General features: G+C 47.1%; 1 protein-coding gene across 1 annotated transcript in view; it reads left to right on the top strand.

Annotated features, from left to right (window-relative positions):
* Window positions 1-20,432, top strand: part of LOC137332588 (dedicator of cytokinesis protein 2-like) — a 555,930-nt gene that overhangs the window by 135,874 nt on the left and 399,624 nt on the right. The window contains exons 16-20 of the mRNA XM_067996525.1: window positions 223-295; window positions 1,131-1,234; window positions 8,104-8,290; window positions 12,059-12,156; window positions 14,605-14,694. Of these exons, the coding sequence (XP_067852626.1) occupies window positions 223-295; window positions 1,131-1,234; window positions 8,104-8,290; window positions 12,059-12,156; window positions 14,605-14,694 (552 nt within the window). The remainder of the gene's footprint in view (window positions 1-222; window positions 296-1,130; window positions 1,235-8,103; window positions 8,291-12,058; window positions 12,157-14,604; window positions 14,695-20,432) is intronic.

The following is a 20,432-nucleotide window of genomic DNA, read 5'->3' as shown; positions in this document are numbered from 1 at the left end:
TAATCCTTAACAGGAAAGAGATTTCCTAACCACACAGGCTTGAACCCACGAGTACCGAGGACAATAAGTAAAAGGGAATCATTTGGAAAATGCAACTTAACATGGGACGAACGGCCTCCTTCTGTGCCATAAATTTCTATGAGTGCAACATTGTGCCTTAACATGGTAAATTTATAATGTATAATCGCTGACTGATTTATTCACGTACCTGTCTGTTGCTAGGTGGCCATTCCAATGGAGGAAATGCAAAGAATACACCTGAGGTTTATGTTTAGACACAGATCATCGCAAGAGTGTAAGTACGACAGCTTGCCTTTATATAGCACCTTATTTACATATCATTTTTCATCTAGCAATACATCCAAAGGCATTTCAAGGAGGTGTAATCGGACAAAAAAATAAAGATATTCACCTTTTATTCCTCATCCACACTTCCCCCTCGCCCCTCACCCACATTTCCCCTCGCCCCTCATCCACACTTCCCCCTCGCCCCTCATCCATACTTCCCCCTCGCCCCTCATCCACACTTCCCCCTCGCCCCTCATCCGCACTTCCCCCTCGCCCCTCATCCGCACTTCCCCCTCGCCCCTCATCCACACTTCCCCCTCGCCCCTCATCCGCACTTCCCCCTCGCCCCTCATCCATACTTCCCCCTCGCCCCTCATCCACACTTCCCCCTCGCCCCTCATCCGCACTTCCCCCTCGCCCCTCATCCGCACTTCCCCCTCGCCCCTCATCCTCACTTCCCCGTCGCCCCTCACGCACTCTTTCCCCGCGCCCCTCACCCACACTTTCCCCGCACCCCTCACGCACTCTTTCCCCTCCTGCACTCCTCACACACTTTTTCCACTCACCCCTCACACACTCTTTCCCCGCCCGCACCCCTCACGAACACTTTCCCCGCACCCCTCACGCACTCTTTCCCCGCACCCCTCACGCACTCTTTCCCCGCCTGCACTCCTCACGCACACTTTCCCCTCACCCCTCACGCACTCTTTCCCCGCGCCCCTCACGCACGCTTTCCCCGCGCCCCTCACCCACTCTTTCCCCTCACCCCTCACCCATTTTTCCCCCTCACTCTTCCATAGGCCCCCAGCTTTAATTGGCTTTGCTTTCTTTGTGACTTACAGCGAAAGACAAGAGTGAAAAAAATTTTGCAATGGCCTTTGTAAGACTGATGAAAGATGATGGTACAACACTGAAAGATGGCTCTCATGAACTGCTAGTGTACAAGGTAAGTGGACTTGTTTTACCAATTTTTGGTCTCAGGTTTATCTCCTGAAAGTAGCTTAATGTCTATTAGTTGTATATAGCAGATTTTGGATTACCACCTGCACCACGTAACTATATATTGGTTAAGCTATATTGCTTTGGTGAATTTTTTGCTCATCAAAGTGAGGGATATTGATGCTGAGAATGGAACATTGTCCATTTCTAGCACCCAGTATCAGCATCAATCACTCCCAGTTTAGGTGTAGCACAAGTAGAGTAAAGCTCCCTCTATTCTATCCTGAAAATATACCTCAGCTCCAATCCTGGGAGAATGTCCCTTGTTGCAACATCTTTCCATTCCGACAACAGCCATCCATGGTTTCTCTAACCAAGACTACCAAATTAGGAGCAGATTTGTGTTGTGGGCAAATGCCCACTCAGAACAGGATTGAGACACTTTTTAAAAATTATTTCTCGGGATGTGGGTGATGCCGGAAAGGCGACATTTATTGCCCATCCCTAGTTGCCGTGAGAAGGGATGGTGGGCCTTCTCCTTGAACTGTTGCAGGACTTAAATGATGGTACTCCCACAATGGTGTTAAGTAGGGGATTCCAAGCTATTGGCCCAGCAATGATGAAGGAATGGCGATACATGTCCAAGTCAGTATTGTGTGTGACTTGGAGGGGATGTGTGGAGCCTTACTGTCAGCAAAGATGAGACTTTCATCCCATGAATCTGGGCTGGATTTGAAGCTCATCCATCAAAGTAGAAAACCCTACAAACCCATCACAGCATCCAGAAGCAACTTAAATGACTGTTTTCACCTTCAGTCTCTACCCTGATATGTCAGTCATGCCTTTTTTCAAAGGAATTCTGCCTGACATCAGACCTATGTTCAGCACTTTGGGTCTATGCTCCTTTCACCTACTGTCATGGTTTACCTTAGAGAAGTGCTCAGGATTTATGAGATGACACAAGCACGATGGGCCAAATGGCCTCCTTAAGGCTCCTCTATTCTATGATTCTATGACTACAAGCAAATGCCCCTCTCCTCACACACAAATGCTCTCGGTGATTGGGTGATTGGAACACTTGCTGTGTTTTCTGCTGCTTGGCTCTAAATTTGGCAAGCGTACTGCCAAGTGTGGAACGGAACCACATAGAGCAGGAAGGCCACAGATTCAATCTCTTGTCTGCGCTGAGTTAGCTGATCTGGATTAGGGCGGTGGGTTGGGTGCTAAGTTTGTCCTCACTGCCCCTGGGCCATCGATTCGTTCGTCAGCACGAGTCAGTGGCCCAGAATTTTCACCTCTTGGTGTGCCCGGTTAGTTAGACTTTTTTCCTGCACCTTTCAGCTCGAAATTTTTTGTGCCATAAGTTGCTGGAAGTGCGAGCTGGTAACGGCGCGGCAAGGACAACAGGGCATCTGGGACCTTAGTGAACGCCGGGACCAACAGTCTATCTCCTTAACCAATGAGATTTAAGGATTGCAACAGAAACAGAGGAACGATGGAGAAGGAAATAGAGTGAATTAGAGTTAAATCAAGTACAGAAAGAGATACAAAGAGAGGGAAAGAAAGATTGGATTAAGAGAGAGAAAAAAGAGACAGAAAGGAAAAGTAAGAAAAAAATGTAAAAATTTTAAATTTTAAAAATTAAAAATCTCTAAGAACAATTTACTAGCTGTAGGAATGAGACGCAGCAGTTTCAATTGTTCCCATTCTGGGCTGGAGAGGTTGAAAGGCATTGCAGGAACATAAATCTCATCATTAACAGGATACTTACGCTGTTAAGTTCCAGACCTAACTTTCTGCGACGAGTTTAATTCGTAACTTATGCTCAAATTCAGCAATTTCTTGAAACTCACCTCCCAAGAAGCTCCACAGGAGCGTTATCAAACAAAATTTGATACCGAGCAACATAAGGAGTTTTGGACTGGTGACCAAAAACTGGGTCAAAGTGGTAGGTTTAAAGGATCATTTTAAATGTGAAGAGTGAGGTAGAGAGGGGGAGAGGTTTAGGGAGGGAATTCCAGAGATTAGGGCCTAGGCAGCTGAAGGCACGGCCGCCAATGGTGGAGCGATGGGGTGCGCAGAGATCTCTGAGGGTTGTAGGGCTGGAGGAGGTTACAGAGATAGGGAGGGGCGAGGCCATGGAGGGATTTGAAAACAAGGATGAGAATTTTAAAAATCGAGGCGTTGCCGGACCGGGAGCCAGTGTAGGTCAGCGAGCACAGGGGTGATGGGTGAACGGGACTAGGTGTGAGTTAGGATACGGGCAGCAGAGTTTTGGATGAGCTTAAGTTTACGGAGGGTGCAATGTGGGAGGCCGACCAGGAGAGCTTTGGAATAGTCGAGTCTAGAAATAACAAAGGTGTGGATGAGGGTTTTAACAGCAGATGTGAAGAGGAGTTTCAAAGATTGCTCAAAACTCTTGCACCATTACACAACCTTTGACCCCCCCATCCTGCATAATTCCAACCTGCCTGCAGGTTTTAACACTGCCCTGCAGTGATTTAAGGAGTACTTGATCGTACTCACAAGTCGGGTCACAGAGCCCAAGTAAAAGTGGTTCTGCAATATAAATGGGGCGTCAGGTTCAGCTTGATAGAACCTGCCAGATAACTCTTGGAGCCCCTGTAACTTCACTGGCAAAACCTTGGGCATAAACAAGGATGTCATCCGAGTACAATGAAGCTCTTTCAGTACTTGCTCCAGTAGAGTTTCAAATATTGTTCATGGGCTCACTAGTTTGACTGACAATACAGTTCCCCAATAAATAGTTTTCAGTAGATAAAGTGCATGTTGAATGATCTCCGTCTGCAGTATCGAGAACTATCAGGAGCCGTCTAGAGAATCATTCATTGGAAATAGATTTATCTTCACTATGACACTGTCGAACTTTAACAAAACAGTGGCTGCTTTTTATTGGTTCAATAATTGCATGGGCTAGAACTGCTGAATATTCTTCTCTTCTTGAAACCAGTCTTCCCCTGGGGTAGTTTCCCCTTTTCACTGGTAATAGGGTATTTTTAATTTGACTAGACGTGCCGATTTTGTCAGTTGTATTTACAACAATTCGGCCTGCATCCTCCAAGCCAAGAGGCAATGATGAGCCTATATAAATCCTTAATAAGACCTCAGTTAGGATATTGTGTGCAGTATTGGGCACCACACTATAGGAAGGATATTGAGGCTTTAGAGAGGGTACAACTCAGATTCACTAGGATGCTGCCTGGTCTGAGGAAATACAAATATGATTGAAAAATTGGGGCTTTTTTCATTAGAACACAAATTACAGGATGATACGATAGAAATGTTTAAAATTATGAAAGGATGGGACAGGGTAGATTGTTACTCACTGTTTCCAGTAGTCAAGGAGTCCAGAATGAGGGGCCATGGATAAAAGATTAAATGTCAGAGAGTTAGAACAGAGGGCAGGAGAAACTTATTCATACAGAGAGTTGGAGGGCTGTGGGATTCACTTTTTTATCCATTCATGGGATGAGGGCATCGCTGGGGAGGCCAGCATTTATTGCCCATCCCTAATTGCCCTTGAGAAGGTGGTGATGAGCCGCCTTCTTGAACCGCTGCGGTACCTCTGGTGAAGGTTCTCCCATAGTGCTGTTAGGTAGGGAGTTCCAGGATTTTGATCCAGCGACGATGAAGGAATGGCGATATATTTCCAAGTCGGGATGGAGTGTGACTTGGAGGGGAACGTGCAGGTGGTGTTGTTCCCATGTGCTTGCTGTCCTTGTCCTTCTAGGTGGTAGAGGTCATGGGTTTGGGAGGTGCTGTCGAAGAAGGCTTGGCGAGTTGCTGCAGTGCATCCTGTGGATGGCACACACTGCAGCCACGGTGCGCCGGTGGTGAAGGGAGTGAATGTTTAGGGTGGTGGATGGGGTGCCAATCAAGCGGACTGCTTTGTCCTGGATGGTGTTGAGCTTCTTGAGTGTTGTTGGATCTGCACTCATCCAGACAAGTGGATAGCATACCATCACACTCCTGACTTGTGCCTTGTAGATGGTGGAAAGGCTTTGGGGAGTCATGAGTTGAATCACTCGCCACAGAATACCCAGCCTCTGACCTGCTCTTGTAGCCACAGTATTTATGTGGCTGGTCCAGTTAAGTTTCTGGTCAATGGTGACCCCCAGGATGTTGATGGTGGTGGATTCGGCGATGGTAATGCCATTGAATGTCAAGGGGAGATGTTTAGACTCTCTATTGTTGGAGATGGTCATTGCCTGGCACTCGTCTGGCGCGAATGTTACTTGCCACTTATCAGCCCAAGCCTGGATGTTGTCCAGGTCTTGTTGCATGCAGGCACGGACTGCTTCATTATCTGAGGGGTTGCGAATGGAATTGAACACTGTGCAATCATCAGCGAACATCCCCTTTCTGACCTTGTGATGGAGGGAAGGTCATTGATGAAGCAGCTGAAAATGGTTGGGCCTAGGACACTGCCCTGAGGAACTCTTGCAGCAATGCCCTGTGGCTGAGATGATTGGTCTCCAACAACCACTACCATCTTCCTTTGTGCTAGGTATGACTCCAGCCACTGGAGAGCTTTCCCCCTGATTCCCATTGACTTCGATTTTACTGGGGCTCCTTGGTGCCACACTCGGTCAAATGCTGCCTTGATGTTAAGGGCAGTCACTCTCACCTCACCTCTGGAATTCAGCTCTTTTGTTCATGTTTGGACCAAGACCGTAATGAGGTCTGGAGCCGAGTGATCCTGGCGGAACCCAAACTGAGCATCGGTGAGCAGGTTATTGGTGAGTAAGTGCCGCTTGATAGCACAGTTGACAACACCTTTCATCACTTTGCTGATGATTGAGAGTAGACTGATGGGGCGGTAATTGGCCGGATTGGATTTGTCCTACTTTTTGTGGACAGGACATACCTGGGCAATTTTCCACATTGTCGGGTAGATGCCAGTGTTGTAGCTGTTCTGGAATAGTTTGGTTAGAGATGCGGCTAGTTCTAGAGAACAAGTTTTCAGCACTACAGGATGTTGTCGGGCCCCATAGCCTATGTTGTATCCAGTGCACTCAAGCATTCCTTGATATCATGTGGAGTGAATCGAATTGGCTGAAGACTTGCTTCTGTGATGGTGGGGATATCGGGAGGAGGCCGAGATGGATCATCCACTCGGCGCTTCTGGTTGAAAATAGTTGCAAATGCTTCAGCCTTGTCTTTTGCACTCACATGCTGGACTCTGCCATCATTGAGGATGGGGATTTTCACAGAGCCTCCTCCTGTTAGTTGTTTAATTGTCCACCACCATTCACGACTGGATGTGGCAGGACTGCAGAGCTTTGATCTGATCCGTTGGTTGTGGAATCACTTAGCTCTGTCTATAGCGTGTTGCTTCCGCTGTTTAGCATGCATGTAGTCCTGTGTTGTAGCTTCACCAGGTTGGCACCTCATTTTTAGGTACGCCTGGTGTTGCTCCCGGCATGCTCTTCTACACTCCTTATTGAACCAGGGTTGATCCCCTCGCTTGTTGGTAATGGTAGAGTGAGGAATATGCCAGGCCATGAGTTTACAGATTGTGCTGGAATACAATTCTGCTGCTGCTGATGGCCCACAGCATCTCATGGATGTCCAGTATTGAGCTGCTAGATCTGTTCTGGATCTATCCCATTTAGCATGGTGGTAGTGCCACACAACAAGTTGGATGGTGTCCTCAGTGTGAAGACGGGACTTCCAGGGTTAGTTGTTGAGGCAGAAACACCGCACATAAAGAAACTTTAGTTACGTGGATAGACTGGAGAAGCTGGGTAGTTCTCCTTGGATCAGAGAAGGTTGAGAAGAGATTTGATGGAGGTATTCAAAATCATGAAGGTTCTGGATAGAGAGAAACTGTTCCCATTGGTGGAAGGGTCAAGAACCAGAGTGCATCGATTTAAGGTTATAGGCAAAAGAACCAAAGGTGACATAAGGAAAAGCTTTTTTACACAGCAAATGGTTAGAATCTGGAATGTACTGCCCGAGGGGGTAGTGGAGGCAGATTCAATCATGGCCGTCAAAAGGGAACTGGATAATACTTGAAAGGACAAAATTTGCAGGGCTACGGGGATAGGGCGGGGGAGAGGGACTATCTGCATAGAGCCGGCACGGACACAATGGGCCGAATGGCCTCCTTCCACACTGTAACCTTTCTATGATTCTATGAATATACTGTTTCTGTGTATTTCTTTGTACACCTTATTGCATCCAAAATGGCCACATACCTATGTGTGATTATAAAGTGCTGTCATATCCTTAGATGGCCATTTCAGCATGATAATTCAGTTGGAGTGGATCTGATTACATTGAGCAGTCTAGACTCAATTTATATACTACATGCATTGAACTGATGTAGTTGAGGATGGGGATGTTCACAGAGCCTCCTCCTGTTAGTTGTTTAATTGACGGTGATTGAGGAAAAAGTATCTTGGGGTTTGAGGGCCCATTTTAATTGGTGGCCAGTCTGAATTTTTGTTTTCAATCTTTGATTATTCCTTTAACTTTAAAGAGCGATCAATTCTCCCTCCTCTTGTAAAAGTGGCAATGTACGTTGGGGTACGGTTCCACAAGCCCCAGCAGCCCTCTGGCACCTCTCCTGTGGGGGGCATCGCACATCTCCTCAAACATCAGGATCAGGGGATTCTGACTGTCTTGTCCCCTCCCTAGCCCAGGAGCACTGAGACCAGCTGTAGAGCTCCCTACCAGTGCCCCTCGGTAAGATCAGTTGATTCAGCACAGACCAAGGATCGAATCTGGAAACTTCGACAATGGTCTATACTGGCTTAATACAACACCATGTGATGCATTTACCCACTCAGCCCACCTGTTTTAAAATAAATATTATCTCATCTATTTCTCTTTTTTGTTACCGGTTCGCAGGGCGACAGCAAGAAGATGGAAGATGCCAGTGTATACTCGCGGCTGCAGTCCACCCGCCAGTTCTCTGATTACAAAGGCGCTACACTCAGTCGTAGCAACACTTCTTTAGGCGGAGGCCTTTCGAACAATTCCAGAGACACCTTCGTCATCGCAACCCTTGTGTGCTCCACAAAACTCACGCAGAATGGTACGCACATGCCAGAGTTTCTTCTCAAATTAAATCGTATAGTGTTGGGAGTCAGATGTGAGGGGACAGTTGTGATGCACTCCAAGAGATCCATGCGAAAACAGTGACAGTGAGGGATGGCCAGTTTACTACAGTTACTGCATTGATCAGATATCTATAGAGCTACATAGGCAATTCAAGAAAGAAAGGACTTGCATGTTTTTATAGTGCCTTTCTTGACCTCAGGACATCCCGAAGCACTTTGCAGTCAATTAAGTACTTTTTGAAGTGTGGTCACTGTTGTAATGAAGGGAATTCAAACTCAGCCCTATTTGCTCTTATATTTTTTGCTCGCTGGTTTATCCTGAGTGATTTTCGTGGGCCTGGAGGATCTTAGTGCTGTTTCCTCATTGGTGGATAAATCCCAAATCAGACCACTGAGATCTGTTAAGACCAACGACGTGAGATATCTGGGAACTAATGGGAAACGTTCATTTAATCTTACATGAGCCCCACTCTCCCATCCCGAGGCCTCAAGGTGCAATCTTAAGCAGCCCAAAAAGACAAAAATCTTGTACAATTTTGAATTAAGACGTCTAAGAGAGAAAGATAATTAATTGACCAGCACTCGTCGCTGGCACATACTGAGGGGGAGTATTACAGAGAGTGGTGACCGGCTGGTGGCATAAGCAGTTGGGTTTCCACACAGCAGAAGCCCCTCGACGAGCGTTCTACTTGCATAGCACAGAAAGCGTGTCAATAATGTTTATTTAGACAGATTTTCAGGTGCCCACGTGGTATTATTGATACTGCTGTGAAGAGTGAGATGTAGTCCTCCAATTTTTTTTCCAGTGTCAGTTTGAAGCTGTAGCTCAGAATCGTTCTCAATTTTGAGGCTGAGCACAAAGGGGTGGGGGGTGGGGGTGGGGGGGGGGGAGTGTGGGGGGACCCCAAGATCATAGGTTTGTGCGTTGATGTATGTGAGGCAGGCGTATATGAAATACAAAATTGACAGGCAGGAAAAGACCAGCTGAGCCATGAAGCCTGTCCCAGACCATGATGGCCGGAGCATATTGTCTAAACACTCCCTCCCTCCCCACCCCACAGTCATGTAATCTCTTGGGAGATGCAATAAACAGAGAAAAGGGCAGGGCCAGTAAGGGAAAAAATAGCCTATAAAATTCCTCTCCAACCCCCTCAAGCAATTGAAACCAGTCCAGGAGATCACATGGACCAAGTGTTATCTATTAATCTATTTACCTTCCATGTAATGCGATCTCTGCCCCAGTCAGGAACCGCTCCAACTTCCTCTTGAGGGCAGAGAATCAGTACCCACCACACCAGCCGGCAATGTATTCCAGGGGCTCACTACTGTCTGGGAAAATATGTCATTTTAACACCTACACAGTGCTCTCCTGCCGCCGTCCCAGCCTTGATCCCCTCTTAGATAAGCCTACAGCTTCCCTCTGTGCCTCCTTTGGCATCCTCTGAAGAGCCCACCGAGACACTCGTCGCTGCCTCATTACGAGCAGCAACCCCAACTGCCCCATCCTACTCTCTCGCCAACTTTCTCACCCAGCCCTCCCGCTAAGGGCTCACCTGACGAAGGAGCAAAGCTCTGAAAGCTTGTGATTTCAAATAAAGCTGTTGGATTATAACCTGGTGTTGTATGACTCCGTACATTTGTCCACCCCAGTCCATCACCGGCATCTCCACATCACAAATAACATCCTATGTGACTGTGAAGATGGTAAACTATTTCTCCTCATCCTTCTCGACCTGTCTGCAGCCTTTGACACGGTTGACCACACCATCCTCCTCCAATGCCTCTTGTCCGTCGTCCAGCTAGATGGGACTGCGCTTGCCTGGCTCCATAATTATCTATCCAGTTGTAGCCAGAGGCTGTCCTGCAATGGCTTCTCCTTCCGCTCCAGCACTGTTTACTCATGAGTCCCCCAAGGACCTACTCTTGGCCCCCTCCTATTTCTCATCTACACACTCCCTCTTGGCGACATCATCTGAAAACACAAAGTCAGATTCCACATGTACGCTGACGGCACCAAGCTCTACATCACAACCTCCTTCGACCTCTCCACTGTCACTCATTTGTCACACTGCTTGTCTGATATCCAGTACTGGACGAGCAAAGATTTCCTCCAAATAAATATTGGGAAGACTGAAGCCATTGTCTTCGGTCCCCGCTGCAAACTCCGTTCCCTAGCCACCGACTCCAACCCTCTCCCTGGCCACTGTCTAAGGCTGAAACAGACTGTTTGCAACCTTGGCGTCCTATTTGACCCTGAGATGAGCTTCCGATCACAAGACTGCCTACTTCCACCTCTGTAACATCACCCGTCTCTGCCCCTGCCTCAGCTCATCTGCTGCTGAAACCCTCACCCATGCTTTTGTTACCTCTAGACTGGACTATTCCAATGCTCTCCTGGCTGGTCTCCCACCTTCCACCTTCCATAAACTTGAGCTCATCCAAAACTCTGCTGCCCGTATCCTAACTTGCACCAAGTCCCATTCACCCATCACCCCTGTGCTCGCTGACCTACATTGGGGCCCGGCCCGGGAACACTTCGATTTAAAAATTCCCATCCTTGTTTTCAAATCCCTCCATGGCCTTGCCGCCCCCCCCCCCCCCCCCCCAATCTCTGTGATCTCCTCCAGCTCTACAACCCTCCAAGATCTCTGCGCTCCTCCAGTTCTTGCTTCTGGCACATCCCCGGTATTAATCGCTCCACCATTGGCGGCTGTGCCTTCAGCTGCATAGGTTCTAAGCTCTAGAATTCCCTTCTAAACCTCTCTACCTCTCTACCTCTCTCTCCTCCTTTAAGACGCTCCTTAAAACCTACCTCTTTGACCAAGTTTTTGGTCACCTGTCCTAATACCTCCTTATGTGGCTCAGTGTCAAATTTTGTTTGGTAACGCTCCTGTGAAGCACCTTAGGACGTTTTAATACGTTAAAGGTGCTATATAAATGCAAGTTGTTGTTGATGTTGTTGTTTCTAACACTTGCATCACTATTTCTGCCCGTTCTTTGTGTAATACTGAAAAATCACAAAAAAGAAATTCTGCAGTGAGAAGTAGAAAGTATTTAGCAAAAATCGAGTTGGCATCACTCTCGCCTATGGGCCTGGTCGTGAGTTCAAGTCCCACTCCAGGACTTGAGCATGTGATCTAGGTTGATGCTTTGGTGCAGTACTGAGGGTGTGCAGCCATGCTTCAGCTGAGGTTTTAAACTGAGGCCCTATCTACCTGTTTGGGCAGATGTGAAGGATCCCTTGGCAGTATTTGAATAAGAGCAGAGAGCTCGCCTCGTGTCCTGGCCAACTGCTTGGGCCTCCCTCAAATCAACTACACCAAAAAAATGGCTTCTGCAATTATCTGCAGCACAAATCACCACATTCAAAAATAATCCTCGATATGAAACGTTTTGAGGCAATGTGATAAAATACTATATAAATGCACTTTTTTTTGAGAGAGCCCGCATACGTGGCACAAAACCCCTTTTCCCCCTAAACGTACTGACTGTGTGAGGCAATATTCAGTGCAACAAAGCTTAAGTTAAACTGGAAAATGCTGGAAACATCTTCTGATGAAAGGTCATCGACCTGAAACATCAACTCTGTTTCTCTCTCCACCGATGCTGCCTGACCAGCTGAGTGTTTTCCAGCATTTTCAGTTTTTATTTCAGATTTCTCAGCATCTGCAGTATTTTGCTTTTGGCTTAAGTTAAACCACGTTGACTGGCACAGATAATCATTGGCGCTTTCTTTTATACAGTGGGCTTACTGGGCCTTCTGAAGTGGAGAACCAAACCTGAGCTCTTGCAAGAAAACTTGGAGAAACTGAAGATAGTGGATGGAGAAGAGGTAGTTAAGGTACGGTCAGGTGTAGCTCAATCAGAATCATCTGTGTCTCAAAGCTTCTCAATAGGGCGGGACAACTTGCAAACTTATTTCTTCTCTGTTCGCCTCTGAATTGTTTGCGTCCCCTCATACCACATGGTTCTTAAAGCCTGTTCATCTTGAGTCAGAATCCACAGGGAACGTAAATGCGAGCTGGTTTGGAGTCTATTGCGGAGATACGTCCGTGCTATGGGGAGGTGCCCGTTAGTCCTCTCTCTGTGAAAGTCGCAGTCTTCCATCCAGTGCTCCTCCCAAACGGCAGGACCAAAATCAGGGAGCCGAGTGGATTTTATCAATGACTAATTAAGATGCAGATCAGCCATGATCTAATTGAATGGCGGAACAGGCTCGAGGGGCTGAACGGCCTACTCCTCAGAACCCTTATAAATTGATATATATACATTTTTGATCGGCAAGGGAGTCAAAGGATATGGGGAAAGGGCGGGAAAGTGGCGTTGAGGTAAAAATCAGATCAGCCATGATTTAATTAAATGGCGGAGCAGGCTCGAGGGGCCGAATGGCCTACTCCTGCTCCTATCTTTTATGGTCTTATGATATCTTATACAGTCAGCTCCTGATAATTTCTTAACAATAAAATATTTGAATTATCCAATAATTAAAATTAAGCAATGCAAGTAACAATTAGGAGTCAGTGCTAAAATCGGAATGACCAGATAATTTGAATTAAGCAACTTTGAAACAAAAGTGGACTGTAATGTTGCACGACACTTTTATAGATTGCCAACACATGGCCTCCAAATTTGAGGTCCAACTATCTGTGACCTTCAGAATTAAATGAAGCAAAGACAAAAAAAAATACTCAAAGCTGAAAAATTACACAAATTTTAATTTTTGCAGTAATAAGCACATCATGCTCAAGATCATCTCTGCCCGTTCACTATGAATCAGTAAGATTCTCCTCAGACATACTCATTATCTTTGCTACAAACATAATTGGAACCTCACATCTATTATGTAATGTCACATTACTTCAATTGATCAGTCCTCAGAAAGTACACCGACTTGAGTTATTCTGAATCTCTCCCGAAACTCAAAACTGCGGAACTCCTTAACTCGTCATCAAATCGATAGGCTTTTTAAAACCCAAGCTTGGTGTCTTGATTAACCTTTGTCTAACTCTCCCGTTCTTTTAAACCTTGGTGTCATCCTGCACGAGGACCCGTTGTCCTCACCTGGATGACACTACTGAAATGGTGAAAGCATTGAGAGCTGCACCAGAGCAAGGGTCAAAAGGGAATTCTTGGTTAGGGAATTGATTCATAGGCAAAAAAACATGGGGGGGGAATGAGTAGAAATTTTTTTATGCAGCGAGTTGTTATGATTCGGAATGCTCTGCCTGAAAGGGTGGTGGAAGCAGATTCAGTAATAACTTTCAAAAGGGAATTGGATAAATATTTAAAAAGGAGAAATTTGCAGGGTCATAGAGAAAGAGTGGATAGCTCTTTCAAGAGCCAGCACTGGCATGATGGGCCAAATGGCCTCCTTCTGTGCTGTATGATTCGATGATTCTGTGAACAGTAAACTGTTGCCAGTGCAGACGAGCAATCTTGTCAACATCAGATAGAATCTCTGCAGTAAGTTTGATGATTCATAGCCTGCGTGGTTTTCTGTCTAAATTAATTACCTCTATGCCCAAATTCCCAATGTGTGTTCCCACTGCAGAAACTTTATGCCTGGAATACTAAATCCTCATATTAACCATGGAATTTATTGCAATGAGATCTGTTCACCAATGCAGTTAATGGTGTCCAACTCACAATGAGTTCACTTACAGGTTTCCCCAAACTGGAAGCATATGAGGGAATCAAGAATGAGGGGATATAATCTTAAAATTGGAGCCAGGCCATTTAGGAGTGAAATCAGGAAGTATTTTTTCATACAAAGGGTAGTAGAAATCTAGAACTTTTTCCGTCAAAAGGCTGTGGATGCTGGAACAATTGGAGCTTCCAAGACTGAGATTGATTGTCTTTGTTAGGTAAGAGTATCAAAGTATAGGGAACTAAGGCCGATAAATGGATTTGTGGTACAGATCAGCTATGATCTGATTGAATGGCGGAGCAGGCCTGAGGGGCTGAATGGCCTATTCCTGATCCTAACATTTCTACGCCCTTTAACTGGTAAAATAGAGTAGGTAAGTAGGTACAGCTCATTGAAATCTACAAGTAATTCCACTTCAACGTTCTGGGAGATGGTCATTATCTGCACAGAGTGTTCATATATTGTGGGGAAGAGCTCAGTTTGTTGTTTCCAAGTGGCAAAGACATGCGTGATTCCCATCTTTGGAAATGTTCAGCATCACCTAATCATGTGTTGACGCATCTCTTAGAGGTTGCTAGGGGTAAAGAACGTCAAAACGTTAAAATAAGTTAACGTCTCATCCATCACTGTGCACAATTACAGTTCCTCCAGGACATCCTGGATGCACTCTTCAACATCATGATGGAGCATTCCCACACCGAGAAGTACGACATCCTCGTCTTTGATGCTTTGGTAAGGAACTTCTACTTTTAACTTTACTAACGCTATTGTTAATGTTTTTTTTATATCTTTGCGATCCTTCCTTTGAAGAACAGTATGAAGTAGTGGAAGGATTTGCAGGCTGATTAACAGCCTGACAGGCCGCGATGTGAAGGCTGTACCCATCTTTATACCAGCCGACAGGGTGGTTAGTCCTATACTGCGGGACGGTTTTATAGGCTTTCAAAACTCACGTGTTGGGGGGGAGGGCCACCTACACCCACCAGCCGTGAGTATCCCACTGGATGTCAACCCAGAATTCAGAGCCGGAGCTCCGGTCTCCACTCGCCCGGGACTGTGTGGAGCGGGGATCGAATGCTGCACCTTCCGACTACAGAGGCAGGAATACTACCACTGAGCCAAAGGCTCACTCCAACACTACTGTAAGTTGAACAATCATACTGAAGGGGTCATGTTTAGACTTCTGGCAGGGAGCCTCGCTCTTGGTGGGGGGCGGGTACATTTTGGACCATTTTCTGACCATTCGTTTAAGCATTTTGAACATTATGCTCAGCCCATGCCCAAATTCCCATTATGCGCCAGCAGCGGGAGAAGCTCCCAGTCTGGAGAACACGATCGGAAAATTCTCTCACAAACCTTGACTTCAGTTAAAGGAAAAAAAAAATCTGAAGTGAATTTTAGTAAAAAAAAATGTTTTTGCTTTCAAGATAAATTTGTTTGTGAGACAGCCTAAAAATATGATTCTTATATTTGCCAAATGTAACAATCAGTGCAATGGGACAAGGCCATTGATCTAACAATGATGTTGATGCACCAATATCGGAGGTGGCCTCAATTAAATATTAGTTCCAGATGCTAAGGGCTCATAATGAAGCAAGGTGATTTCTCATCCCGTGACATCCTGCAAAGTTCTCCCTTGTCCGCATGCAAAGAAAGAATGAGAAAGTTTGCATTTATATCCTGATCTCAGGAGATCATGAGGACTTTAAACATGGTTGACTCTTAATTGCCCTCTGAAATGGCCTAGCATGTCACTCATTTAGAAGAAAGCCCATTCTCAGGCACCTCCTGAAAATATTAGGGATGGGCAATAAATGCTGGTCTTGCCAGCGACTCCCACATCCCATGAACGAATTTTTAAAAATATTTGCACACTCCCGGGGACCCTGCCAATACTGACGCACTCCCAGGGACCCCCTGTAAATACTGATACACTCCCAGGGACCCCCTGCAAATACTGATACACTCCCAGGACCCCCTGCAAATACTGCCACACTCCCAGGCACTCGCTGCAAATATTGACACACTGCTGGGGACCCCCTGTAAATAGGCTCACACTTCTAGTGACCCTGCAAATACTGACACACTCTCAGGGACCCCCTGTAAATACTGATACACTCCCAGGGACCCTGCAAATACTGACACACTCCCAGTGGCCCTGCAAGTATTTGGCACCCTGCAGGGTTGTCTGGTCTTAGCTTCTGAAAGACACAGTCAATTATCAAAGGAAAACATTGCTGTCATCGCAGAAAATATATATTTTTTAAAAATAATTTTACTGCAACAGAAATAACACACCAGTACATCAACAACTACAAAACAATATTCTCAAGGAACTGTACTTCCGCAATGCAGAATATCTGGCCCCTGACGGGCAGAATCTGAGAACCTAGTGACCCCAGTTTAAAAACCCATGTGCTACGGGTCACTGCACCTCAACACCTTCAAGCAACAGCATACATCAGGCTACGCTTTTACAGAGCCCACAGAATGAATAATAACCACAGGGGAAGAGAGAAACTTCTACAAGTTAACAACTCCAAATGAGAGGCTGTGCCTTCTTGACCCTTATTAACCAAGAAATAATTAACTAATTTTAAGTCAAGCCCTGCCACTGAAGACGTAATTCAGGTCAATGAATCTAATAGCTCCAGCTGCGGTCTCCTCGCTTTTTGAAACACAGGGCTAGAAATTGGGCCGTGAAGCACCCATTGTTTTGGCGCTACGCGGCCTCCTGGAGTCTCAAGATGGCGTCTTGGATGTGCATGCATGCTTCTAGCGCGACGTGCGCTGAACACCATCTTGGTAAAGGTATTAGCACATGCGTAGAGAATGAAAGCTGGCATCATTTAAAGTAGGGAGAAAATGCATACAATCAGTATGCAACGCTGATTTAAAGTGATAGATACCATTTTGGGACTTAACGCTCCACTCAACGCACAGTCTTAACCATGCACACCTGAACATGTCTTAGAATGCCTGGAGGACCCCCCGCCCCGCAACCAACCAGCGCTATTTAAAGGAATGATACAGGTGCTGCAGGTTAGTTGCTGGATTATTGCTTCTGGCTGCTGGTAGAATAGGAACTTTTTTTTGAAACTCCCGATACTTACTGAGAGTTGCTAGAGTACATTTGAGAGTGGTTTGGCAGGTACTGCCATACGGTTGGGAAAGTTATAACAGTGTTTGAACAAGATTCCTGGTAACCATGGGCGGTCTGCTAGGCCTCCCGCTGGGCATTGAACACAACTGGGAGCATGCAGGGAGGCCACGCACAGCAGGTCAAGCTGCGAGGAGAGGGAGGAGGAGCAAGCGCAGGGCACTGAGCAGGAGGCCATATCCCGTTAGGACTTTCAGGGAATGTGGGCCTTCCGAGACCAATTCCCTTACCTCAACATGAGCGAGGAACACTGCATGCGGCGGCTGAGGTTCATCAAGGAGGCCAAGACGGAGATCTGTCAACTGCTGCGGCCACAACTACAGCCTCAGAGCAGAGCAAGGACAGCATTGCTTGTGGCTGTGAAGGTAACCATGGTGCTGAACTTCTACGGCTCTGGATCCTTTCAGGCCTCTGCTGGCGATATGTGCAACATCTTGCAGTTTGCAGTGCACTGCTGCATAAGGTAGGTCACGGAGGCTCTATACGAGATGCGGAACAGGTTCATCACATTCCCTCTTGACAGAGACAAGCATAACGAGCGATTACGAGGGTTTGCTCGCATTATTGGCTTCCCCATGGCGCAGGGTGCCATTGACTGCACGCACATTGCCCTGCGTGTCCACATATCAACTTGGCCGTCTTTGTGAACTGAAAGGGCTTCCACTCCCTGGAATGTGCAGCTGGTGTGCGACCACACGCATCGAATCATGGAGGTCAATGCCCCCTACCCTGGGAGCAGTCACAACGCCTTCGCTATGTGTCAGTCCAACGTGCCAGCTATCTTTCACCCAGCTCGGCAGGTCAAAGGCTGGCTACTAGGTGACAAGGTTATCCCCTCATGTAGTGGCTCATGACTCCGGTCAGGAACCCACGCACATGTGCAGAGCAGGCCTACAATGAGAGCCATGCTGCCACACGAAACGTCATGGAACACACTGTGGGGCTCCTCAAACAATGCTGGACCGTTCTGGAGGAGCCCTGCAGTACTCTGCTGAGCGGGTGGGGAGATTTGTCATTATATGCTGCATGCTGCACAACCTTGCCATTATGAGGGACCAGCCCTTGCCACCGATGATCTGGCAAGACCCTGAGCCAGAGGAGGAGGACGAGGCTGAGGAGGACGAGGCTGAGGAGATGGAGAGGGTGGAGCTGGAGGAGGAAGTGGAGGAAGACGCAAGTGAGCAACAGGGAACACACGCCTTGTCTGCAAAGGATCTGCGTGCTCGCCTGATCTGTGCTCGGTACCAATGATGTGAACGACATCTCCAAAGTCACCAACAGTCCTACACTCCCCACCTATCTGCTCCCACATGACCATCAAACTGCCCTCCATCTGATTACACATTGCCTTCTCCCACAGCTCATCGCAGAAATAAAAAACCACCACCAAATGCAAATTCAAAGTGATATTTATCAATTAACAAATTAAACTATGCAAACAAAAGGAGACTATTCACCCTTGTACATTCCCTTAGTGCCTGTTGTTCGTGTGCCTTTATCTTTCCTAGTGCCCCTGCAAGATGCATCCTCAGTGGCTGGAGCATGGGTGGTGGCAGGCTGCTGACCTTCAATTGAGGAACCTGCAGATGGCCTTGGAAGACGACCTTGAGCAGCTCTGGGCCATGAGGGCCCGGCTTCAGACTGCACCATCACAGCATGGGCTGCAGCAGACTGACCTGGCTGGCTGATAGGCAACAGCAAGGGCACGGGCGGAGTGGCAGAGGTGGGAGCAGGAATGCTGTCATCCGGAGGTGCCACTGCCACTCTCCTGGAGCAGTGCCTCAGCACACTTGCTGATCATCTGGAGAACAGATTGCTGGAGTGATGTGATGCCCTGGGAGCCCCGTTCCATAGTGGTACCCAGAGCCATGATAGCAGCAGTCTGAGCTTCCATTGTAGCAGTCTGAGTAGCAACCGTAGCTTGCAGACCTTTCATCACATCGTTTTGTGCTGCAATGGAAGCTGCGACATCGGCCATCAGGCGTTGCATCATGTTGGGTTCCACAGGTGTGCTGATGGAGGTGACCACCCATTCCATGTGAGAAAGGATGGGCCCAAGTTCTGCGCAAAGTCCTGTGTCAAGTTGGAGATCTACTCCTCCATGCCCCTTGTCATTGTGTGCAGGCTCTCTGGCAGGTTTTCCAGTGCACCAAGCATTTGGTGGTGTACACCTATCAGCCGTCTTCTGTAGCCTGGCCCATCAAAGTCATCATCTGACACCTCTGCAGCAGAATTAGTGAGCGACCTCATCCTCCAGCGAGCTGGCACCTGTGGTATCTGTTCCCCTGCCTTGGCTCCTGCGCACTTGTGCTCGGTGTCTCACCATGTGCAGATCCCTCCTCTAACCTAGCCTCTAAAGGGACATAGGAACATAGGAACAGGAGTAGGCCATTCAGCCCCTCGTGCCTGCTCCGCCATTTGATAAGATCATGGCTGATCTGTGATCTAACTCCATATACCTGCCTTTGGCCCATATCCCTTAATACCTTTGGTTGCCAAAAAGCTATCTATCTCAGATTTAAATTTAGCAATTGAGCTAGTATCAATTGCCTTTTGCGGAAGAGAGTTCCAAACTTCTACCACCCTTTGTGTGTAGAAATGTTTTCTAATCTCGCTCCTGTAGGTCTGGTTCTAATTTTTAGACTGTGCCCCCTACTCCTAGAATCCCCAACCAGCGGAAATAGTTTCTCTCTATCCACCCTATCCGTTCCCCTTAATATCTTATAAACTTCGATCAGATCACCCCTTAACCTTCTAAACTCTGGAGAATACAACCCCAATTTGTGTAATCTCGCCTCGTAACTTAACCCTTGAAGTCCGGGTATCATTCTAGTAAACCTACGCTGCACCCCCTGCAAGGCCAATATGTCCTTCCGAAGGTGCGGTGCCCAGAACTCCTCACAGTACTCCAGGTGCGGTCTAACCAGGGTTTTGTATAGCTGCAGCATAACTTCTGCCGCCTTGTACTCCAGTCCTCTAGATATAAAGGCCAGCAGTATCAGTCTCTGAGCTGGTGGATGCGAGTGTAAGGTCAAGTGACAGTGTGACTTCAGTGTCCTCCTCCTCCTCCTCCTCCTGCTCCTCGGATGGTGCCGGCTCCAGTTCTTGGGTATTTGCAATGACAAAAGGAAACAGGTTGAGTTGTGGAGCGGGGAGAGGAGCAAGTAAGACCTGCGTGCTGACACCATCTGCAGCATGTAAGTCAGAAAAGATTGTGTGAGGAGGGAGATGTGGGAAAGGAGAAGGAGCATTAGATAAGCAGAGACCCCCTTCATCGGGACCTCCAGCGTAGCATGTGGACACGCTGCTG

Source organism: Heptranchias perlo, chromosome 14 (assembly GCF_035084215.1).
Source record: "Heptranchias perlo isolate sHepPer1 chromosome 14, sHepPer1.hap1, whole genome shotgun sequence".
NCBI classification, from domain to species: domain Eukaryota; kingdom Metazoa; phylum Chordata; class Chondrichthyes; order Hexanchiformes; family Hexanchidae; genus Heptranchias; species Heptranchias perlo.
The sequence above is the reverse complement of the archived record's forward strand: the minus strand, read 5'-3'. Positions and strand labels throughout refer to the sequence as shown.